We start from the raw sequence: 23,409 nt of genomic DNA, 5'->3' as shown, positions 1-23,409 counted from the left end.
GGTGTTAAAGCATCGTAGGCCTACCTGGGGACCGCTTGGTCTATCCGCACGAGTTCTGAAGTTGAAATGGTAGCTGTCGCAAACTGTTGTCAAGCTCAAGAAGCTCAGTCCATCGCCGGCGGGAATACCTCGCGGAAAAGATTCTGGCCAATCGGAGCCGACCTTGGCAGACTTTGGGATATCGAGCCCAAAAAGTTTCAGTCTTCTGGCATGAGACGCTCGTCTGCCATTTCTCGACCGAGAGGCGATGCCGGCCTTCACAATGGGATTGAGACTTGAGATGACACTGTGACCATGTCCAAAACCAACTTCGAGTCCGCAATCGCTGCGCTGGAGAGAACGGCAGGACCTCCAGAATCACTCCTAGCTGCCGCTGCCAGTACTCTAGGCATTGATCTCGAAGCCTCTATTGCTTCTTCCTCAGAAAAATTACTACCCCGAGCCGCTTCAGATAGTACAGAACGTACAGGGTTCAAAGAACAATGGGTCCTGCGCTGGCTTCTGAAGAAGCTAGCGTCCCCAGGCACAGTATCTAGGTATGAGAGACAACATTCCCAAGTTTAAGAATGTTGGATTAACATCCCTGTGCAGTTTCTCAACCTGTCCACAATTCTGGTCACTCTTGATCAATTTGACGAATAGCATTCCGACTTCGGTCTGCTTGGAGATCTTAGTGGAAAGAAACTTTTATCGAACACTCAGCGAACTCATTCGCCATGCCCTCTCATCCGACAATGTCTCACCAATTCATGATACGAGTTCGGACGCAGGGGACGGTTCTTCGTCTCGACCGAGTAAGAAGCGCCGTTTAAGCCCTACCACAGACATTACTCTCAATATCAAGAGTAAGAATAAGAATTCACTATGGATTCTTCTTCAAGCTGTGTGCCGCTGTGTCGAGCTACTTGTCTCGCCCTCCGCCCAGCATGGCAATAAGCCCTTGCAACTCTCTTCCTTAATGCAAATAAGCGTTGATGAACAGGCGGCCCTTCTGGGGTCGACTCTCGAAGTGGCCCTCGCCATTATCAAGACTTCCCCAGAGATGTCCGAAGCAACATTGCTATCACATATGATCAATGTTGCATTGTCCGCATGGAGTTGCGATTCCATGTCGTATGGAGCACATCGGGATAACCTCGATCACGCATTTTCTTCACATTGTCTTGCTCCCTGCTTGCACCTCCTCGATGTCGAAGCTCGCTTCGGTCACTCGCCTTTGACATCTTCGAAGCAAGCTCTCGAACGTCTAGTGGCAGTTCATGTTGTGTTCTCAGCCCGTTCAACGTTCAATGCAAAAGACGCCAGAAATTGGAGGAACGCTCAGGATGTGCTGGTATATGAGCAATTCGAGGCCATGCTCAAAAGCTTCAAGAGGCGATTCTTTGCCGAAGAAGGCGCCCAACGGACCAACGATATCTTTAACCTGAGCTCTCTCATTTTGGACATAGCCGTCCGTGCAATTCCCTCGACTGATTTTCGGCGATGGCAAGCAGAACAGCCTTGGGTTGAGGCGCTTTTCATATGCCTCGCTCACCTTACATGGCCGCATATGCCGCGTATCAGCTCAACTGGTGTGGTGCCGAATCCGATGTCGGGCAGTGCCGATCATGAAAGATCCCTAGCGGCCTTGGAAGAACTGGTAGATGTGGCTCGCATACACAGACTTCGTATATCATTGCCGGTATTGAGGTATTTCATTGCGGCAATTCTGGCCTTTGGCCATGACACCACTCCTTGGGCGGTACTTCTGGACACCGTTCGACTCGATGTAAATGTTTTGATTCCGGGGACAGGTCTCTCCAAGTCGGAAGAGATCCTGAATTCCCTTCTAGGCAAGGTCGTGGGAAGCGAGGTTAGTACGGGCATATATCAATCATTACGCGATGATCTCATCATCCCGCTCCTTCGTGGCTTTGCTCGGTCGAGGGATCTTGATGGATATCTTGTCATCTGGCAACAAGGCTTAACAGATGCGATGCGAGCACGCTATACCTCGAAATCACAGCCAGATCACATTCCTGCGGTGCTAGTATGGGATGATGAAGATTTATTCGACGAGTTTGGCAAACTCAGCTTGGTACATGCGCCGAAAAGCATGCCCAATCATCTCCTCAAAGAACTTAACGAATCTTTCGAGGAGATAACGCAAAACATTGGTTTGACAGCAGACACACTAGCAAAAGTCGCCATATTCTCTGCTATGCTGGAAAACTCACAAGACCTCACTATGGAATGGAACCCGGAAAGCGACCAACTTTCCATTCTGTACAAGCATTTAATGTCAGCTTTGTCTCGAAAGTCAGATTACCTGGCTCAACGATGGCGTTTGTGGAAACTTGTGCAGCTTTTGCTTTCCACATCAGGAAAAGGAACCCTTGCTGAAATGGGGAAACAACTACTAGACCCTGCAACTCAGTTCGTGTCGCTCGGCGAGATCGCAACATATCAACTAAGGGATTTGACACGTAAAAGAGCCTCCAAATATCTCGAAGCTCTGGAGTGCTTTTCGACCACTCTTGAACTGTCTGCGAGGTCTCCCACATATTCTCACCATTTTGAGACTGAGATGCATCACTTCAGGTCCCTGGTTGATGCGAGTGCTCAATCCCAATCTGGGGATGGCTCGGACACATGGTCGGGGCGAGCATTCGACTGCGACAGTTCGAGAAAGTTGGTGTATGCCTGCGCTGGTAAGTTACTGCAAAAATCAGCCATAATTCGCGACTATCCCCTTGTATTCGGAAAGCTCAGTGAACTTTGCCTTGATATCCTGGCAAAGACAAAGAACCCTGAAGAACATGACGCTATTCAAGCAAACCTGAGAACGCTTATCGGCATCTTACTGCGAACTGATGAAATGCACACTGCAACCCAACTGCATCAATCCATCCTGCAACGCGCGGTCGACGAGCCGAATCCGAACAGTGGCAGTTTTGAAATCCGTAAGATGCTTCTTGAAGATGTCTCCGAAGCATTGATGAGGAGATCACAGCTGAAGAAACTAGGCTCTGTACTAAGGCAGCGGCTTCTTGCAATCTCTGGACCAATAGACATTGAGGCAGTTTCACAAGACCTTGCGTTGATGCTTCAGATTGATGATTCAATTTCGGAATCGCTCTTTGATTCGAGGGACTGGCGTGCTTGGATCAATCTTTCGCAAGAAACATGCAGAGTTGGAACTGCAGAGCCCTCGATGCCCTTGTTGGCTGCAATGCAAATGCTTGATCGCATCCTAAAGCTGATATGGACGCGTGCGATCTCAACTTTTCAAACACCAGCGTTGTCTGAGATGATCGATTGGACCAGAGATACCGTCAAATTGTCTGAAAACGAGAAGCACGCCACCACTCACCTGCTCGGCCTGCAGGCTCTTGTGGGTCAGATCTGCTCGTCCAAGAGCCTCCTCGGCGATATCATAGCCGAGAGCAAGGTACGAAAACTTCGAGAGCAATTCTTCAGTGTCCTGGAACGTAGTCTTCAGCAGTCCCCCGCAAACAATGTCATTCTGAAAAATACCATCATGATCCAGCTTTTGATCCGTGCTGTCAGTGTTATGCGGGACGCTACATCGGACGAAAGTACACGACAGGTAGTGTCTCTGCTTCGAGACAGATCTGTTGTACGCTCGTCATCTCAGAAACACCCACAATCTGAGGGTTTGGAGATCTACGCCGAGTGGGAGTACATGAAGTTGTCACCTGAACAGCATCCCATATGTACAGCAGAGGAAATACTGGCACAGGTTCAAGATCTGGCGTCCTTTGCATCAAAGATCAGCCGTGATCACTGTGAAAGTGAGCAATTGGCTCTTCTCTGCACCAGAGCACACGTCATCGCAAGTCGAATCAAACCTACCGGAATGGGAGACGCCCTCCAATTGCTGCGCAAATCCTCGAGCCAGCTCACACTCGACACGCCCAGGTGTATTCTCACATCAGCCATAATCTCGCATGCTAACATCGATCTGATGTCATGCACGCCCAGGCTAGCCGACGAGTTGACGTATATTGTGACTCTCAATGCCTCCAAATGTCATGATATGACTGGACTCTTTCTCGCTTTGGAGAACTGTAAAATCGTTCTCCATGGATATCCATTGTTGATCAACCAATCTGCACTGGACAAGTTGCTGGCTTCAATATGCATGCTGGGAGCGTACTCCCTTGTTCCATTTCCTGGCACAGCTGACAGTGCACGTGATAACCAGCCTGGGCCGGTCGATCTCTTTGACCAATGCTGTGCCATCATTGGGATTGTTTTGAGCAGATACAGGCGACGAATATCTGATCGTTACCACCTGCTGCTGCCGGTTTTGCAGATGCTTTTACGTTGTCTTTTTTGGCCTGGAACGGAGACGGTTCGGAATCGACAGCACCACGGCCCAGCCCAAAACTTGAACGCGTTCAAGGAGACTTTACCTGTGTGGTTGCACGGATCTGCAGACTCTCTACCACCATCTTCCGCCGAGAAACTATCTCGCCTTTTCTCCACCATCTGCAACCCCTCAGTATCTGCGGCAAGGTCTGCAAAGAAAGGAGGCCACAACGAATTGAACGACGAGACCATGAGGGCCAAACACCTTGCAGGTCAGCACATGCAGTATGTAGTCGTCGGATACACCCGCTGCGCTCTGGATGGACAAATCATGCCCACGGTCAAGGAACGATTGATGCCAGGCATGTACGCTGTTCTTGATTCAATGGACAGAGAGCTTTTAAGAGCCATGAATGCTGGCATGGACCCCAGTAGTCGTGCGATATTCAAGAATCTCTACGACGACTGGACTAGATTCGGCAAATGGGACAAGACTTAGATACGGAAGCACGGCATGGAAAGTTCCAAAGCCTCGATAATGATCAGAACAACCAGCATCAGTAGGAATTCTAGCGGGTCAATTCGTCGAGTCACGAAAGTTCACTACTTATGGCGTGTCTGCAGTCTTTCACACCGACACCGGATGCTTGTCGATGCCATCCGGGCCAGTGAGCGGGGCACAAGTGTTGCTTTGCTTTGCTTCTTCTCTCTTCTCTCCTTTTATTTCCTTTCATTAACCTGTCGTTTTATTCCTTCAATCTCTTCCGGCCCGTCTCTGAATCTTTGAGTCGTGCTGCATTAGCCATGTTGTCATGCAAGTCTCGTTGGCAACAACGAGTAGCTCGCTATCGTGCAGGCGCGATCTTCGCTTAAGATGCACCGACCTGTCTCTTGGTGGCAGTTATTACATCCGAAGCACTGACCGCCACGAGCAGCGTCAATCAATTATGGCCTCGTGTTCTTTCTGCCAACATTTTTCACGTCTTCCAAGCTAGATCATACGAGGGGTCATAAGCCCCTTGTAAGAGCGGTCCAGGCTAACAAGGACCCGGACAAAATTACTGTGCAGGACGACATTTACAGCACACTAGCTACTGTCTTGCACTGTCACGAAACTACATCAACTTCCCACGACAACTTTTCGTGGCTGTGCCCAGATCACGCAGGCGGTAGCAATTCTTCAACGGCATTGGCCGCCTCACAAATGCAGCCATTTTCATGAGGTGAGCGATTAGATTTACTGTGGATTTTGCTTCCTCACGATTCGCATTCCAGGTTCGATCCTCGCTAAGACTGTCGCTGTATCATCAAAGTGGCTCAATGTTTCAGAACGGCAGAAATACTTTCTCTCTGATTCGACGCATCCATCAAAGCGATGCCAGTTGGGACGAACGTTTCTGGATTTTCCGAGAGATTTAACAGTGCCCGAACACGACTGCGGCACGACTGCGGTCAAACAGTATGCAACCAAAGTCACACGCTAACAAGGAATTACTCGTCAGCGGTCAGATTCTGCTTTGAGACCTGAGGCTCTGCAGAGAAACCGGGCGCCCACATTTCTGAGGCATTCCAGCAAGCTCGTGCTTCGACTCTTCGTAATGGGCTGGTAGGGGTTTTTGACATTGATCAGGCTGTCTCACAAACACCCAGGGAAACCTCGGACAACTAACATGTTTTTTAAGCCGCACTATTCCACATCTGGTTTGGCGCAGTTGGAATGTCAAACATTGTCATCTCTCGAAAGTTGCCTTGCCCTCTGTTGCAGACCACCTCAGCCTAACGGAAGCAACACTGCGCTCCGGCCAAATGCATGGACGGTCATCTATGACTATGCGTGGCCAGCTTTGCCCAATTCGATCAAGACATCTGCTAGGACGCGTCCTCCCTGAACGTTAACCCACCTTTAAGTCGGCGCGGGGGTACACGGCTCCATGGGAAGGGTAAGTGCGGCTCTGTTCGTTTCTCCACCATGGCATTGAACCGCGGTGCTCATCGCTCGCTACTCTCCCCAAGCTATAAGACCACATCAGTCCTTCGGTTATCTTTTGCTTCTGCTCAAGGCGAGGTGCAGACAACATGCCCTCGTTGAGTCGACACGGCCTTACCCGTCTGCTTCGGCCTCACGTCCTTCATTTCATGCAAAGCTGTCACTCTCCCCTTCACCCCTGCATCTCCCGGTCGAGGGCTTTGACTCTCTGGCCAGTGAACCCGACATCCCCCGATTTTCTCGATCGGGCATGTCAAGTTTGTCCCAGTTCCCTTTCGATATTCTCTATCAAGTGGCCGGCCAACTCGACGTTGTCTCTTATGACAGTCTTTCCAAAGCTTCTCGTTCGCTGCATGATTGCCTTCGGGACGAACATACGGCGAGGATTTCAGTCCATGTGAGATATTTGGGAATTTGTCACGTTTGATGACGCGCGGAATACCTGCTGACGCGGTCAGGCGAGCGTTCTCTTTTCCCCATGGTCCCAATTGGCCCTATCAGCAAACAAGGGCAGCTTTAGGACGACAATTGACCGGGTCAGCTTGTGTAACAATGCATTTCAGACTGCATCGCCATACTCTGCCAGTGTTTTAGGCCATGCTACGAGCTTCTCGTACCACGGCGGGATTGTCTGTTACACTACAAGTTCCCACCTTCGCATTCTTGATTTCAATCACCGTCCAACTTCGGAGAAGGTCTTCGCTCATGCATTCTTCCGAAATTTCCTCGCTTCATCAAAACAAGGCGCCGTCAAAGTTGAGCTTGAGACTTTCAGAACCCTTCAGCTTAAAGGGTGCGCAGATAACGTTGCCATCTTGACTTGCCATTTGGGGATCTACGGTCTACATCTTTTTGCCGTCAATATATCCGAGGACTTCTATGAGTCATCTCCGGGTACTACCAACATACGTCGCTCCCGTATCGTGCTTTCGACACCACTGATCTCGAATAAGAAGCTCTTCGTCAGGCACAACTCAAGATATATCATCTGGGGAACGCATTCGGCGGCCGGGAATGAAGGGCATCACGAATGGCTGCTATACCGACATGACCTGGCGACGCCGAACGTTGTGAGCAAGGAGCCGCTGCAGTTGAGTGGCTTTTCCGGCGGCGAGGTCGGCTCGACGGCCTGCTTTACGATTTTCGAGGATCATTTTTACGCTGTTACGAACCAGGCAAGCTTCGAAACCGAAGAGGTTGACTGGACAAGCTACTACCATGTCGTGAAGTTTCGTCTGGACAGCGAAAACCCTGACGTCGTACCTCGAATGGTATGGCGACGGCAACATCTCGAAGGACCAATCAACGACGCGTGGACGGATCTAGGGTTCCAAATCGACCATCGTACGGGCGAGCTGTTGATCGTCGAGTGTCGCAAGGAATGGGTTGACGGCGGTAGCCGTTGTGTCCGGACGTATTACTCTCAACCCATGAAGAGGGCGGTTCTCCTGGATGCCGAGGCCATACCCCGCGCACCTCCCGATGATCCCCTCCGGCGGACTCTGGACGAGAAGAACAACAGTCACTACGAGGACTCGCACGTCAGAATTGAGAGGTACATGCACTCGGAGTACGCAAAATATGGAGCCGGTGAAGACGCCAGGGACCGGAAGAAGGAGTACATTCGCGCCAAGACCAAATGGAACGGATACGATTTCAACCGGCAGTGCTTCGTGGACCTCGTGAGTGACGATGTCACAGATGAAGGGAGCTGGCGACCGCGGGAGAGACTTCGGCTCCGGATCGTGAGTAGGAAGGAGATCAGCCCTCTCGTATTGGACCAAGAAGCCTATGTCCATGGGACCGAAAACGAGGACCTGACGACGGGACAACGACAGAATGGAGACTTGAAATACCGAGTGCGCCCACGGGTCAAGGGCAAGGACGGAGTTGCACTCACGGACGGGGAGGAAAAGTTCACATCGAGCGAGATTGTCCTGTGGCCTTCGGACGCCATGGAAGTCCCGAGGGGTCTGGACGATGTGTTGTGCCCCGGCGGCAAGGCTGGCGACGTCACGGCCGTGCTCGGGTACGAGGGGATCGTGTACCTCGCTGGGCCGGCCGACTGGACCAAAGGAGGTGAGAGGGCTCTCGTGTTTGTGTGTTTCGATCCGACATTTGGCTTTGACGGTATGAAGAGGGTAGACGGGTCGGTGGCCGTGCCGAGAGCGAGGGGTGGAGATGATGTGGCAGGAGGGAGAGAACAAGAAGCCCGGGGGTCAAAAGAACGTGATAAGAAGAAGAGAAGAACGAGCGAGTCGGTTGTCTCTTCAGCCGCGATTCTCGACGGCGACACAGGCGGCGATGTGAAGGAGAGGATGACGGCCCACGGGCTCGTCCAGAGGACTAACAAGCGGATCAAGAGTGAGGAGGGTGGCACCGTGCATGAGACTGAGGCCGAGGTTGCCACCGCGCACAAGACGACCGTGACTGAGGCCGATGCCGACGCTGGTCTCCGGCGGTCTGATCTGTCGCCGTACCAGTCGGCACCTCGGGTGACGACCACAACTACGACTGCGGCTGCGACTTGTCCCACCCCTCTCGGCGGTCTGGGAGCCGGGCCATCGTCGACGACTTCGGCGCCGTCTGCTCGCACCCCAGACGCGTCCAGAGACGACAAGGCGAGTGTCAATAGTGTCAAGACGACAAAGCCCAAAGTCAGCAGCACCGCTGGCAGATCGACATGGCGTGAGAAAGCAGCGCATGTATCGATCGGCAAGGGATTCTGGTTACGCTAGGTACTCGGTACGTAACTAGTAGCACTCAGTCTTTGTGTCTTCTTCCACTGGTGCATGCAGACGTAACAAGTAGGGCCGGGGAACGTCGATATGAATTGGATATAAGTAGCAATTACGTATGATACACGGTCAGGATGGTTGGCGGCGGTGTCATCAATTCGATCGATTCATCCATAATACCCGAACTAACTTCACTTCTTTCTCCAATTCCAACCCTCTTTGAGTGCCAGAAGGGGGTCGAAGCGCGCGCCTCTCAGACCACTCTCCTTGCGGAAGAACTTATACAAGACCGCCGGGTTCCTGCGTCTCGGGGCATCAGAGAGATGGTCGGGCCTCTCGGCCGCGCCTGCTTGTACGCGCTGGAGCAGTTCACGAACTGGCTCGGGGAGCCGGCGCGGGGGAAGTGGCTGAGAAGGCAAGTCCGGCGGCGTGGAGAATGCCACGGCCCTTTCTTCATCAACTGTCTCCCCGGGGTCGAAGTCTTGCTGCACTCGCTTCTCATGCTGCTGCTGCTTCTTTTTCTTCTGTTTTTCGTCCATCGACGGCGGATCTGAGGCTGAGGTCGAGCTTGCTGGGTCCAGGCCCAAAAGTTCAGGAGAGTCGAGCGTGGGTTTCAGATCGTCCCTCTCCCATGGTGCGAGAATAGGCGGTGTCGTGGTCGTTTCCCCGGCGGCGGCGTTCTCGAGAACAACGCTAGCAGACTCTGCGAGGTCCACGTCACTTGTCCTGACGGCGATTCGGAGGACGTTGGTACACATGCCCCTGTCTGGGATGATGTGCATGTTCTCCACGTACGTGTACCAGATCCATTTTGTCAGCGACGCGGCTGCGTCGTCGAACCTTCTGCTCTCGACCCTCGAGGCCTTTCTGCTCGCGACGCGGAGGGCATGGAGCAATGTGTGCCGCGGGAAGGGGAAGTTGAGATCGTACAGCTTGTAGCACAGTTGCAGGAGGGCTTCATAGTCGCCTTGGTCACAAATGGCGTGCATGTAGATTGTCCATACCCACGTCTCGATGCGCATGCCGTCTTGTTGAAGGTTTTCCAACTCGATTGTCGCGAGTTCCAGCTGCCCTTCGCGAACCATGGCGACGATGTTGAGTTGGGCATATAGCGGGGGGATCGTGACCCATTGTTGTGCGAGGCGCTGCAAGATGGTGGTCCGGAGATGCGTGTCGGGGTGTACTGTCAATGCCTAAACCCAGTGGAGTGGGGTGTAAGCAGAGTGATGCTGGAAAAGTTTCACATGAAGAAAGCTGAACTTGACTTACCATCAGTGCGGCGTAGTACACCGAGGGACTCATCACGATGCCTTCCCGTTCCATCTCGTCCAAGATGGTCTGCACATTGTCTGCCGATCCATATTCTGGAGCGCAATTCGCTAGTATGAGGGCCTCATAATGGTCCGGTCTAGGTTTAATCTTGCGGTCCTCAATAAGGATGTTGAGAATTTCCCGGGTCAGGTTTGGTTGTGGCCTTGTCTTTGCAATCCATCTCAATTCGTCTTCGAGAATCTGCGTGCTCGCGAGTTTCCGATCAAGAGATCTGATCGGACCATATTTATGGTGCCCGGTGATTCTGCCAATTCTTTGAACTTCTCGGAGGAAAGGACGAAATTGCATCGGTCGTGCGTCGAGACGCCTATACATGGGCTCTTCATCTTCGTCCGCGTCGACATCTACGATGGGATTCCATGTACTCGAGGAGCCGTCCTTGGAGGTCGCGCGGCTATGGTCTTCTAGTGCTGATGGATTTAGTTTCTCGCCCGAGAAGGAAGACTGTCTTCTCTCGGTGACAGTACTCTCTGGCGAAGTCGAAGACTTTGAGCCTTCGTCGAGACAAGTCTCATCGGGCCTGGTCACCTTGAGCGCTTCTTCCTGAGCACCATCGTTTTTTGAGACATGCTGCTCAATGCCGTGTTCCGAAGGCTGGGGTAGACCATATTCTCGTCTGCATAAAGCTAAGGGCCTTTTTTCTTTGAACGGTCGGATTCGATAGAAGCGAATGGTAGTGTGAGGTCGGATTGCGATGGCAGGACAATTGTGTCTCAGTGCATGGCTGATGAGGGTTTTATGCATCAGCTGTGCATATTTGGTAGGACGTATCGACGGAGACGAAGTGTTCAAGGTTCCAGAGTCATCGTTCCTACGGATTAGAATGTTCCTGCGCTTCGTCGCGTTTCTTCAACGAAGATCCCAATGATCGCCAGTATTGCCGCTTTAAAAGCACTAACACATAGCGGTCGGGTAACCTGCCTGGTCAGTACGTGGAGACTCAAAGGTGAGACCCAGTTACGGAGTGTAGTCTTCCACAATGAAGGCTTTCGGATGCTTTCTCTTGAAGAGGCTCTAGCATGCCTTTCCAGAAAATGGTAACTACTCTAGATACAGAGAATGATAAAGGAACATCACTTCGTTATCGTTTATGCTGCGCGGTAAATACTAGTCATAACTGTGTATTTCCGGCCGCCACCAGATAGATCGTGGCCCAGCTGTTCCCACAGCTGCACCAGCTCAATCTCGCGAAATGAGGCAAGTCGCGAAGACTGCGGAATCTCCTGTCTCGGCTGGCCATCACTCAGCTTAATCCAGATGCCGATGAGCGCGAAAAAGGCCGGATGCGATTTTGACACGTACGAGCGTGAAGAACGAATACGAGTACGCCCACGACGCTGGAAGCCTCGGCCAATCAAGGGCCATGCCGGAACCCGGGCCGATCCTGGGACTTGGTGCTTCTGCTGCGTCTGTTTTCCGTGAATAAAGAAAAGATCAGGGACGACAAATCGGAGAATGAACGATGACGACCTTGATGACGACCTTGATGACGACGTTGAGGACGGCTGTATGAGTAAACCAACACTGTAACAGCGAAATTATCGTGATGATATGCACGACCCTGGCCAGCCTCGAGAGGAAGACGAGGCATCGTGGCGGAATGTATCTCGAACATCACCCATCTACTCGCTGGTCGCTGAACTCAAGGGACAATGCTCACCAGCCGTAGAACGCCCAGTACAGTATATGTATGGAGGTTGGGTGAAAGATCCCTAGCGCTTACCACAGGGAGGCAGTGGGTTCATTTCAAGAGGTGTCTTCCGGGCCACAGGGAAGAGATGCGAAAGGACAATGTTACAGCACTGCGTATCTCCATGCGAATACGCGGTGAGATCGACGGTATCGACTTGGATGCTTACAATTCCAGGTGATTTCATTCTGTTGATGAGCTGCTACTGTTCATCCTACAGAAGAGGTATAAATGACATGGCATACCGTCGACGGCGGCGACTCCTTTATATCCAGACCCAGAAGCTAGCCGCCCTGACAACCAACAACGGAAGACACCTTTTCCATTAGCACTCACACATCCCACGACAATGCGTTCCTCGGTGCTCCTGGCTGCCCTGGCCACCGCAGCACCTATCCTCGCCAACCCCGTGGTCAAGAGAGATGCCACCACAAATGGCGGCACCGGCAGCACCTTCAGAGACGACCCCCAAGGCTACATGTCAGGATTCAGGGACCCGCGCATAACAACCTCTGCAGGCAACAAGGCCATCTGCATCGAAGGCATGATCGACGTCGCAGCCTCGGCGTCCAACTACAAGATCAACCTCGAGGAACCCACGCGCAAAAGCGACGTGGTTGAACTCGTCGTCGAAGCGTTCCAAACCAACTCGACAGCCAAACAGCAGTACGTCGGTGCGGCGACTCCCATCAGCGGCACCTACGGGATCTACTCGCAGCTCTGCTTCCCGCGGTCCACCGACAGCATCAACTCTACGACGGTCCAATTCCTCAACCACGGGGCCGGCTTCGACCGCAGCTACTGGAACGTGGCGCCGGGGTACTCGTACGTCGACTTCGCCGCGGCCCAAGGCTACACGACGTTCCTGTTCGACCGTCTCGGCACCGGCCTCTCGGACCACCCTGACCCGCTCCAGGTCGTGCAGTACGGCATCCAGGTCGAGATCGCGCACCAGCTGATCCGGAAGCTTCGCGCGGGCGCCATCTCCAAGCACGCGTTCACCAGCGTCGTCGCCGTGGGCCACTCGTTCGGCAGCATCCAGCTCACGGGCATCACGTCCACGTACCCGCACGACGTCGACGCCTTGGTCCTGACCGGCTTCACCGCCGACCCGTCCGGCATGCCCTTCGCCTTCGCCGGTTGGAGCCTGACCCCGGCCTCCATCTCGGATCCCGTGCTGTTCGGCAACCTGTCCGGCGGCTACACGACCTCGGCGTCCATCGAGGCCGACCAGTTCTTCTTCTTCCGCGCGCCGAGCTTCGACCAGGCCGTCCTCAACCTCGCCCGCCGCGCCCGCCAGACGCTGGCGGTGGGAGAGCTCCTCGGCATCCCCGCCCTCGGTGTCTCCTCCAGCTTCACCGGGCCCGTCGACTTCGTCATCGGAGCCAACGACCTGCCCAACTGTTTCGGCAACTGTGTGCTCCCGTACGACAAGGTCGCCGCCGCCAAGGAGAAGCTGTATCCCGCCGCGAGCAACGGCTCGGACTCTTACCTCGCGCCCGACACCGGCCACGGCTTGAATTTCCACTATACCGCCGAAAAGGCCTATGAGCATATTCACGATTTCATCAGGAAGAATGGATTCTAGGTCTAGTGGTGTGGCCATGGTCCAATATTGTGGTCTGTGAGGAAGTTGGAACTACCATAACAATGAGCCGGTCACTTGACTACCTACCTACCTTGGTAGATGGGCACATAGGTAATAGAAACTACATTTGCAAGGGCCAAGGAAACGATATTATATCCCGATGCATCAGGAAAAGAAGTTGCTTTAAAGTAGGATGGACGTCGTCGTTGTATATTGAAATTCGTGACACAGATCGTAAACCTTGAAACTGAAAAGTATAAGAAACTTAGGTACGCAACGTGTTTTTCTCTTTCGTGTTTGATGCGAAATATGCCACGTTTCATAACAACGACACCACCACCACCATCACCACAACCCCCCAACACACAGCACGCACAATCTTTACTTAGAAGTGCCTGTGCGGACATAACTTCCTTCAAACCAGAGTGAGATCCATCAGGGGGTCTTCCCAGGTACTTGGATCATTCCACTCCAAGTCCATACAGTCAGGTATGTAGGTTGTCCCGACCAAGCGGGCTTTGTCCTCGCCGTCGTCACCACCGCCGCCGCGCGGGCCTACGTCGTCAGCGACAGGTCTCACGACGAACGGCAGAGAAGCGCCGGGGAAAAGCACGACCATGTCTCCCGGCTCGACGTTGCCCGCCGACACACCCAGCGCGCCGTTGTGCGTAATCAGCAGCATCTCCTCGCGATGACGCGCGAAAAAGCTGTTCGACAGCGACGCGATCATCCTTTCGGCCATGGGCCTCGCGCGCCGATCGTGGTCGACGAGGTCGCGGTACACCTCCGCGGGCGAGGCCGCGGCCCACCTCCTCGCGACGCTCTGGTCGGGGTACGCCCGCATGACCTGTGCGCGCCGGTCCTGGTCGAACATGAGCTGCAGCCAGTGCCACAGCTGGTGCGCGGCGTGCAAGAGCTGCAGGTACTCGAGGTACGCCGACATGTCCGGGGCACCGGCGTCCACGTCGGGCTCGGGCAGGGGTAGGACCAGACGGGCCAGCATCACAATGCGCACCGAGCAGCGCGGGTCCGGGTACGAGATGGCCATCTCCGTGGCCAGCAGAGGGTAAGAGTCCGGGTGGGCGTGGGAATAGTCGTCGGCCGCGGCGTCAAAGGCCAGCGGTATGTCGAGGTTCTGCACGAGGCTCATCCACCTGTATATCGTCTCGAGGATGCGGATGGCCAGCGAATGTGCGGCCCGAGGGTCCGACAAGGCTTCGTCGACGTCCGGCATCCTCGCTCCGACGGCACGCACCGTACTGAACGGTAGTCCTTTCAGCTTGAGCCGGCCTGGCGTCCGGGGCGCCAACGTCCAGTTGCCGGGGAAGGTAGGGAAGCCTCCTCCTCCTGCTCCTCGGCCTTGGTCGACGCTGCCGGGAGGCCAGGATTCCTGGCTATAGTCCGGCACCCAGGAGGGCAGGTTGTCCATTCGCGTCTTGCTCGCCACAGACTCCAAGAGCTTGAGCGACCGCGACTGCTGGACGAGGATGAATGTCACCTCCTCGTAGAGCTCAGGTACCGGTTTGGCCACGTCTGGATTCGGAAGGCGAAAGCCGATGTCGACCAGGAGACGGTGGAACGCGTAGATCTTGTCTTGGGCCTCGGTGGCCTTGCGGTCTCTGACGAATGAAAACACCAACGGGCCCATTAAGCCGATGCCGTCCTGTGCGAACCGCTCCGTCATCTTGCTGGGATCGCTCATTATCTGGAACAGGCCATAGAAACTCGTGGTCTTGACAAAGGGTGTGTACAACGCCGCTGGAACCTGTTTGTCTTGATGTTTCCGCCAGTCAAGGCGGTCGACAAACGCGGCCCACGACACTGCGGTCTCGCCGTAGATCATGAGGACATCCCGCCCATAACAGAGCTCTTGGAGCGTCCAGGCGCGGCTGAACCATGGGTTGCTGAGCACGGTTTGTAGCGATGCTGCCGTCACGCCGCCTTCTTCCGGCCGCGAGAGTTGGCGGAAAAGCTGGGCGACGAGACCATTGTCTTGGCCGAGCCAGACCAGCGTCCTCTGCGCCCGGGAATAGATGTCTCCCATGAGCTTGAGCTGGTGATTCTTCTCTGTTCCGGCGCCCTGGTCGATACAGATGGCATCGATCCACAGGCTCCGAGGGGTGTCGTCGAGACGCAGTCTTTGAAGAGCAGCGAGACAATTGGCCGTGACAAGCAAGGGAGACCCGTCACAGTCGATCTTCTGATCACCTGTCTTTGCACCCCAGACATAGGACAAAGCTTCATACATAGCACGTTCTTCCTTGTCTTCGGGCAATGCTGTCTCCAGTAGGCTGATCTGGATGGGCGCTGTGCGGTCCTTGTTCGGGTGCAACAGTAACACCCGGGTGCAGCGTCCAGGTGAAAGAGGCTTGTGCTTGTAGAGAGCCATTTCCAGAGCTATGGGGAGGGTTACTAGCACTCAGGATACTGTCGAGTAAAGGTAAGGGCACAGGGGATTACTCCGCGCAATAGGGCATTTGGAGAGAGCAACAGGGCGAGTAAGCTCAGAAGAGCGAGCAATCAAGCAAATAAGGGACGCTTTATACCTCCTTCCCTCCCTCCGTAAGAGCACAGAGCTTACAGCGGCAGCCAGTGATTGTTCTGCCTGAAAGCCGCCCGCATGAGTTGGTACTTTGTGCTGCACGGCGACAGGGATGATATTCAACTTACCATTGTCGTCGGGTTGATGTCCCTAGCAGGGTTCATCCATGCGAAGTATCCCGCTTCTCGGTTGACTCTAGCCGATCCCTCTGCGTCAGGTCCAGTCTAGACTTATGAACCGGGGTCTGCACTGGCTGCAAAGGACACCGGTCGACACCTCATATGGGGTGTGAAGACATCCTCGAAGTTGACATGCAAATCGTATGTGCTTGGCGACGTCGTCTTATGGCGTGACAAAGGCTGGTGCGACAGTATTCCCTGAAGATGTGAATTTTTGGGGCCGGTCCATGGCCACTTGTAATCCAATTGTATCCAAGTGTTGGTCGGTTAGCCGCAGGGGATCCGATGTTCGTCAGTTCGCTACTGCGCCTGGACCGCCTGTGAAGGCTGTGATAAGTATCGGTCAGCGAAGACATAATTCACACTCGCATGGTTGTGAACGCAAGTCTCAAAGGTTGGTTCTTTCGAACACATCCCTCAAGGATCAGTCCATGCTTGTTGGACCCCGGCCAGACAGAATCAGAATGTACTCGTCCACGTGTCCTGATTTTGTTTCAATCACATCCAAGACGCGGCTCAGGGCCACAATACTCCCCACTCCCACCACGCCTGGCCCATGGCCCGTAAGCGAGATCTCATGTTTGAACGGGACTTGTCTCGCGTTGAGAAGGCCAATGCTATTCACGGGAGAAAGGTGAAGGACGCGAATGTTTTCTTTCTTTCTGCATGGCTCTATGCAAAATGTATCAAGATGCACCCACAAAGAACATGAACCTGCCAAAAACATATTTGCCTCTTGTCCCCAGCTAGAAATACAAGGAGAAGACCTCCTCCCAAAAAGAGAAATATATAAATTATAACAGAACGGTCTCGATCAAGGAGAGAAAATCGTTCCACAGATCTACCCTTGAGCATCTTTCGTTAAAATTGTGGACCTCCCAGTCTCGAAGCTCAGCCTCGGGCTGCAGTCGACGACACTGCTTTCCGAGGTACAATCAGTGGCGCTCGGGGTATAAGTAAAGCCATCCACAACTGTGATTTCGCCAGCAAGCTCCTGCTCATATCGGGGCGGCGGGGCAGAATATGAAGGGGGAATCTCAGGCAATCGACTCGGTCCCACTCCAGCTTCGAGCTCGGCAGGTGTAAATGCTCGTTGATAAACCCGGGACTGAGTGGCCCGTCCCTCTTCAGCTCGAATGATATCTCGCACAAAGTCCGATGTAGTCTGTAAATCTTGGATCTCTTTCTGCATGGCCTCTTCAAGTATGCCCTCTTGTTCGAGGATCATGCGCCTTTTCTCTTCGTAATTATCTGACGAAGTAGGTCGATGTCGCTTCCACCAGGATAGCAGTTTGTGTTTGCAAGCGGCTTTGCGGTATAGTTTCTTGGTTCGTCGTTCTTCCCTGCGGGCGGCGCGTTCGGCTCGCCGTCGTGGATCTCGGTACCCCAATGTTTTGGTCCTGATCAGTTTGAAGAGAAGTCCTGAGACTATGACCAACACTAAAAGTGCAAGAACTGACAGGCCTAGCTTGTATTCAAAGCTGTGTTGCTCGCTAGAATACAGGAGACCGGGTTGCGCAGTAGAAGCGCCGGAGGGACGTCTACCTGGTCCGCTGTGGGGTCCGAATGCCCAAGGCGGTGGGCCTCGCCAACCCGGGGGAGGACCGTGAGGTGGTCGACCATTAAACGGTGGGTTCGGATGGTCCTTGTCGCCTGGGTTGAACCACGGAGGATGATGCGGCGGACCGTGACCTCCAGGCCAGGCAAACGGCGGGCCGTCATGACTCTCGGGATGACTCTCGGCTTCCTCGGGTGATGGGAGTGTCTGAGACTTATGCTCAGGCGCCGAAACTTCAGTGGATGGCTGTGGAGGACTAGAGGGCTCCCAGTAATGCCATTCGCCCACTGCCGCTGTTGCGGCTGTCGGCGTTGGTAATGAACGTGTGGTGGCCGCGGACGACGTAACTTCAGGTCGCTCTTCCTCGATTTCATCGTGCGGAGCCTCTTGATCTCCAGTATGTGTGGAGCACGCAGTCTGGCTCTCACCCTCCGTACAGCCATCTCTATGATGCTTTCGATGGGAAAAGTGGGCGGCTACGAATTGTTTGATCGCTGGTAGCTTCTTGAGAGCAGTTTGCCACAGACATTTTATGCTCGAGCATGTCTTAAAGTCTTGTTTCAAGATGGACAATATTTTGCCTTCGGCCTTGCGCATTTGAGCGTGAAGATCGGCCATTTCCTCGCTGAGACCTTCGAGTTTATCGGACTCGAGTTGTAGAAGCTCATCAAGTGACATGTTCTCGTCACTCATGACTGGGATCACGGAAAGTGCTTGGTCGTCAGGGAGAAGCCAGTCATCACAAAGGGTTTCGGATGAGAGGTGATCGACAGGTTTGTCTTGGAGTCGAAGGACGGTAGGCCCGCCCTTCTGTCTGAAGGAGGTCGTAAAACCGGAGGTGTCTTGAACGCGATTGTGTCCGACTACATCGTCAAAGCGAACAGACACTATCGACGCTTGTCCCTTAAGGCATGTCGACTGCCAGGTGGCATGGACTTCTTTCTCACCCAGGCCATTTGAAGCCTTGGACATGAAGGAGATCTGTCCATGACCGACATTGTTCCCCTTGGTCAGGACAAGAGGTAAACCATTGAGTCGAGGAGGAGCACTGCTACACTCCTCCTCGGCTGAATCAATCTCCAGTGTTAGTTCCTATAGATGAAATCAATCGATGGCCAACCAGGAGCACAGCAGTTTCATACCAGGCCATTATCGGTGCCAATGAAGCAGCCCTGGCAGGGTGCGCGAAAGTGTATTGAGATATGATCGGGACCTGGCCCAGTCAGCAAAAATGATCCAGCACCACGTCAGTGGTCTTGGAATATAGTACCTGTTGAACCCGCAACGGTCTCGATGGTTTTAGGAGCGGAATCGCTGGTGGAAGAGAAAGGAAGAAGAGAGGCGGCGACGAAGGAGGTAAAGAATGATACGGCCTTGAGAGAAGAAGCCTTCATCTTGAGGAGCGCAAACAGGGACGCGCCGAAACTCTACGGATACAGAGATACGAGAACAGAGAGAGAACCGATCAGCAGACCGACATATTCCCAATGGAGCGGAAATGAGTGTTTCTGCCTCAAACCTCCATCCCCCTCGGCGAGACAAAGATGCCTGAGGAATTTGGGATAATAGAAATCTGGGGATAGGGAATGGAAAGAGAATAAAGGATGGGACGGAGGGCGGCGTTTTGGCTGGCGCCTGAGAGACTGGGAATCCGAAAGACAGAGAAGATGGAGAGGTGGGAAATACGGACTAAAGAGTCCCCGGCCATTCGTAGTTCGTATCCGTGGCGCCCTCAGCCTCCCTCAACCACAATAACAGCTGTGAGGTTCTTTTGGGTTTGGCCTGCCGGGGGGCCTCATTTCGCCCCAATCCTTGCTACGAGGAACAAAGAGGACAAGACGCGACGCACAACCCGATGCCCGTTGGCCGCGTCACCGGGCACTTGCAACTTGGAAGATTCAAGACACACCAAGAGTGATTGACACTCGTATCGGCGGATACGGGCCCGTCAGCCCCGACACGGCGGCCCGTTTGATCACGTGATAGAGGATTATCGAGATTACATAATACACGGACACTGGGGCTTGGCATCAACCTGCCGGGGCCTTGACTCGCTCAGGAAAAGTCACAACCAGGTCTCGTCCGCATAGAGGGCGTGGTGTATCTGTTGTATCTTGACCCCTGCATCTTCATCCCTCAAGGCGACATTCTAGCCGCAGAAAACTCGGTGGCCCTGGAAGCCTGACTCAAGGCCACATTGTTTCAATTTTCAACATGGTAAGTGGCCAAAACACCAGCATCATCACACCTCGCTCATGTCGCATATAGCTTCCGCTGGGCCTCCTCACCGCGGCGCAAGGCCATCCGATGCTCGTCGAGCTCAAGAATGGCGAGACGCTTAACGGCCATTTGGTGAATTGCGACACGTGGATGAATCTGACGCTGAAGGAAGTCGTCCAGACGAGCCCTGAGGGTGACAAGTTTTGGCGGCTACCAGAAGTTTACATCAGAGGCAACAATGTGAGTATTTTTGTTTGACATGATTTCTGGATATCTACAGAATCCAGTCGACTAAGTTCGGATCCAGATCAAATATCTAAGGGTACCCGAGGAAATCATCGATCTTGCGAGAGAGCAGCAACAACAAAATCAGCAAGGTGGTCACGGCCAACGTGGTCGCGGTGGCCAGCAACGAGGAGACTCAGGCGCCAGAGGAGATCGAGGGCGTGGCCGTGGCAGAGGTGGAGGTGGCCGCGGCAGGGGACGGGGTCAGAGTTGAGCATGGAACCGATTGTACGAGTGTCAAAAGTCAATTGTCATTACCACCCGAGCCACATTCAACTTTTGGTGCCTTCGCTCCAGCTCGGTCATCATTGCTGAGCACGGCGGGAGACTACGCGCCATTTTTGTCATTCTCGACCATCGTCGCGTACTCTCATAACCCGCGAGGACACCCATGCTTGAGCTCTGGTCGAACCAGCACCGCTTCCACCAGCGTCAATATCATTATCTAGCGAGTCGACAAAGACAAACTCTCTCGATCCCCGCGGTGACGCATGCCTGCCACTATCGGGGGCCCAGGACTCCACTGCCATGCTAGTCCAGAAGAATAAGTTTCGTACACACGGACATTGTCCGAGGATATTATGAAGAAAGTAACAAAGGACGCTCGTGCCCGATCATCCAGACTGCGTTCATCTTTTGGAAAGTTGAGTTGTGAGACATTTCAAGACCTAGTCGCGGAGTTAGCAGAGCCTTACGCGTAGTTGACATAGGAACTGTGTACTGACCTCTTCGGAAACTATGCCTTGGTTGTACAAGTACTTGCCCAACCCTTTGACGACTTCGACTTGCTCTTCGGGAGTCAGACCAACAATGGCGGATTCGATGACACTCCCGACGCTTGTCTTGTAGACGGCGATGAAACTCTGGTAATACATGTATGCAAAGAAGCCCATGATAAACTGACAATCCATCCGGTCAGTCATGCCCCCATGACCAGGGATGCTGTCTCCGAAGTCCTTGATCTTGAAGGTTCTCTTGAGACCAGACGCGAAGAATCCGCCGAACGGCGCGATAAGGGATGCAAACGTTGCAAAAACCAGAATATGGAATTGCATGTCGGCAATCCAGATAGTGTAGTTCAGACCAGTCCATGGGGCCAGGTCATATGGCCGGGGTGTGAAGACTGGGTTTGGGGTGCATTCAAGACCTGTATAGATATTTGAGCCCAGGTCGTTGACCGGGCAGATGAAGTATTTGTAGCGCATCAGGATGTTGGTGAGGCCGAAGCCGAAAATAATTGTGCAGATCCAGGCTCCGACAAACCCTTCGACAGTCTTTTTAGGAGAGATTTTGATGAGTTGAGTACGCCCGAACGTTATGCCGCAGATGTAGGCGAAGATATCATTAGTGATGACGAGGGAAGCTGGCAAAAAGAACCAGATCATTCCCTCAAAGACATTGTTCATCATGAAATGCGCCTGTACGTTGATCAAGTACAATGCCATATGAGTCCAGGCGAACTGGGTGAATTGAAAGCGGTAGTGACCCTTTTTCAAGGAGGCCACGAAGAATACAAAGCCTGCAAAGGTCAGTCTCCGTGCCACGGTCACAACACATGCAGCACTTACCAAAGATATACATCATGAAACTGATGAAACGGTGATGCGTAGCGAAAGGAAGCAGGACCTTGTCCACCAGCAAAACATGCTTGAAGTAGTAGATGACACTTTCGCCGTACAGAAAATACATCGTCACAGCGAGGAAGTACCAGTTTAGCGATCTGGTCAAAGGCAGATCCCTCTGTTTAGTGGGCACTTGTGCAATCGCAATGACCTCTTTGAAAGAAACGATCTGAACCATTGTGATGATCATCAAGACGTACACATGTCCAGCGAACATTGCACCGAAGAAGCCTCCTATCATGGCCAAAGTCCATATTGTACGTGTAATGAAGGTGGCCTTCTTCTTTTCATACTCGGATGGCTCTACCCGGGACTTCTCTCCTTTGACTATTGTACCATTGCTGTTGGTACCAGCAGCTTCTCTTGCAGGACTCGGCGGATCTGAGGCGGATTCGCTTGAGCTGGAGGGCGTTCGACGGCGGTCGCCATTTGCATTGCCGTTTCTCCGATGTTGGAATTGGACTGACTTTGGTTTGGGCATGCTTGTGGATGTGAAGCACAAGCGCAGACAAGATGTCGTGCCTGGCCAGGAAATCCGGTACAACGATGGAAATGTCCTTGATGAGAGGATGCAGAAGAGGGGAAGGCCTGGCACGTGCGATTTGCTTGCCAGGCGAGATGCGAGATGCGAGATTTGGCTTGAAGACTACCGCGTCGGTGATGAAGCTGTTGAAATGTGCAGGATAGAAAACTCCCCCGCGATGGACAGATGAACTTATTGCCTCATTGGCGTCGAGGTTTTACAGTATTGTCAATGGAAAGAAGACTCGCAACCCGACGATTCCAAGCCTATCAGCAGAAGTGGAAAAGATGGAGTTGAACAAGGCCGACGCTGCGCATTACATGGCGCGGGATCGCTAGGTTGGCATGGGGCTTTTTTTGACTCCAATCTCCAATCTGCGTCATACAAAGCTTGGAAATCTGCGGCTCGTAGTTGCTCCGTAGGCTCCCCAGGGCACGCTGGGCCAGTCGATGCTCGGCGTTGACCAGGCTAATACTTGAAGAGGCAGCTCTTCGTAAAGTTACCTTGGGCGGGCGCAGGCATTGAGGAAATTAGGTATCGCAGGCGGCGCTCTAGGTGCCCAATTACCATGGCTGACTGCCTAGATCTTGCCCTCCCTAGGGACCTGAGTTTGCGGCATACGAGTACGACGCTCACTAACTTGGGCCAGGCTCCGGACTGCTTAAAGTTCCTTGCTCCGACAGTTGTGCATGCTTGACGCAGACGTGCATATCCTGCACCCTCCAGACAAATCTTCACCATCGCAAGGGGCACAACAGCGTAAAGCGCGTCGCACCGCTTCTCATGCTTTTGGTCACCGTTGTTGACCTCTCGTGATCCCATGCTAGGGCT

At 53.3% G+C, this 23,409-nt stretch overlaps 8 protein-coding genes across 8 annotated transcripts; 4 read left to right on the top strand and 4 right to left on the bottom strand.

The window, feature by feature from the left end:
- Positions 1 to 294: 294 nt before the first annotated feature.
- Positions 295 to 4,813, top strand: PV08_06673 (uncharacterized protein; the record flags this gene model as incomplete). The annotated part of the gene is made up of 2 exons (XM_016381006.1): positions 295 to 536; positions 592 to 4,813. 2 exons carry the CDS (start codon positions 295 to 297, stop codon positions 4,811 to 4,813), a joined length of 4,464 nt encoding a protein of 1,487 aa, XP_016234108.1.
- Positions 4,814 to 6,551: 1,738 nt separating this feature from the next.
- PV08_06672 (uncharacterized protein) lies at positions 6,552 to 9,039 on the top strand (the record flags this gene model as incomplete). The annotated part of the gene is made up of 2 exons (XM_016381005.1): positions 6,552 to 6,698; positions 6,760 to 9,039. The coding sequence occupies 2 exons, from the start codon at positions 6,552 to 6,554 to the stop codon at positions 9,037 to 9,039; spliced, it is 2,427 nt and encodes an 808-aa protein (XP_016234107.1).
- A 191-nt stretch (positions 9,040 to 9,230) lies between these two features.
- Positions 9,231 to 11,115, bottom strand: PV08_06671 (uncharacterized protein; the record flags this gene model as incomplete). The annotated part of the gene is made up of 2 exons (XM_016381004.1): positions 9,231 to 10,232; positions 10,309 to 11,115. 2 exons carry the CDS (start codon positions 11,113 to 11,115, stop codon positions 9,231 to 9,233), a joined length of 1,809 nt encoding a protein of 602 aa, XP_016234106.1.
- A 1,295-nt stretch (positions 11,116 to 12,410) lies between these two features.
- Positions 12,411 to 13,649, top strand: PV08_06670 (uncharacterized protein; the record flags this gene model as incomplete). Its single annotated transcript, XM_016381003.1, has 1 exon — positions 12,411 to 13,649. One exon carries the CDS (start codon positions 12,411 to 12,413, stop codon positions 13,647 to 13,649), a length of 1,239 nt encoding a protein of 412 aa, XP_016234105.1.
- Positions 13,650 to 14,064: 415 nt separating this feature from the next.
- PV08_06669 (uncharacterized protein) lies at positions 14,065 to 16,038 on the bottom strand (the record flags this gene model as incomplete). Its single annotated transcript, XM_016381002.1, has 1 exon — positions 14,065 to 16,038. The coding sequence occupies one exon, from the start codon at positions 16,036 to 16,038 to the stop codon at positions 14,065 to 14,067; it is 1,974 nt and encodes a 657-aa protein (XP_016234104.1).
- A 1,173-nt stretch (positions 16,039 to 17,211) lies between these two features.
- Positions 17,212 to 19,322, bottom strand: PV08_06668 (uncharacterized protein; the record flags this gene model as incomplete). Its single annotated transcript, XM_016381001.1, has 3 exons — positions 17,212 to 19,020; positions 19,071 to 19,141; positions 19,199 to 19,322. 3 exons carry the CDS (start codon positions 19,320 to 19,322, stop codon positions 17,212 to 17,214), a joined length of 2,004 nt encoding a protein of 667 aa, XP_016234103.1.
- An 820-nt stretch (positions 19,323 to 20,142) lies between these two features.
- PV08_06667 (uncharacterized protein) lies at positions 20,143 to 20,647 on the top strand (the record flags this gene model as incomplete). The annotated part of the gene is made up of 3 exons (XM_016381000.1): positions 20,143 to 20,145; positions 20,197 to 20,388; positions 20,456 to 20,647. The coding sequence occupies 3 exons, from the start codon at positions 20,143 to 20,145 to the stop codon at positions 20,645 to 20,647; spliced, it is 387 nt and encodes a 128-aa protein (XP_016234102.1).
- Positions 20,648 to 21,062: 415 nt separating this feature from the next.
- PV08_06666 (uncharacterized protein) lies at positions 21,063 to 22,536 on the bottom strand (the record flags this gene model as incomplete). The annotated part of the gene is made up of 3 exons (XM_016380999.1): positions 21,063 to 21,101; positions 21,159 to 21,952; positions 22,002 to 22,536. The coding sequence occupies 3 exons, from the start codon at positions 22,534 to 22,536 to the stop codon at positions 21,063 to 21,065; spliced, it is 1,368 nt and encodes a 455-aa protein (XP_016234101.1).
- Positions 22,537 to 23,409: the final 873 nt, after the last annotated feature.

This window comes from Exophiala spinifera (genome assembly GCF_000836115.1).
Source record: "Exophiala spinifera strain CBS 89968 unplaced genomic scaffold supercont1.5, whole genome shotgun sequence".
Classification (NCBI taxonomy): domain Eukaryota; kingdom Fungi; phylum Ascomycota; class Eurotiomycetes; order Chaetothyriales; family Herpotrichiellaceae; genus Exophiala; species Exophiala spinifera.
Note: the sequence above shows the minus strand (reverse complement) of the source record. Positions and strands in the feature narration are given on the sequence as shown.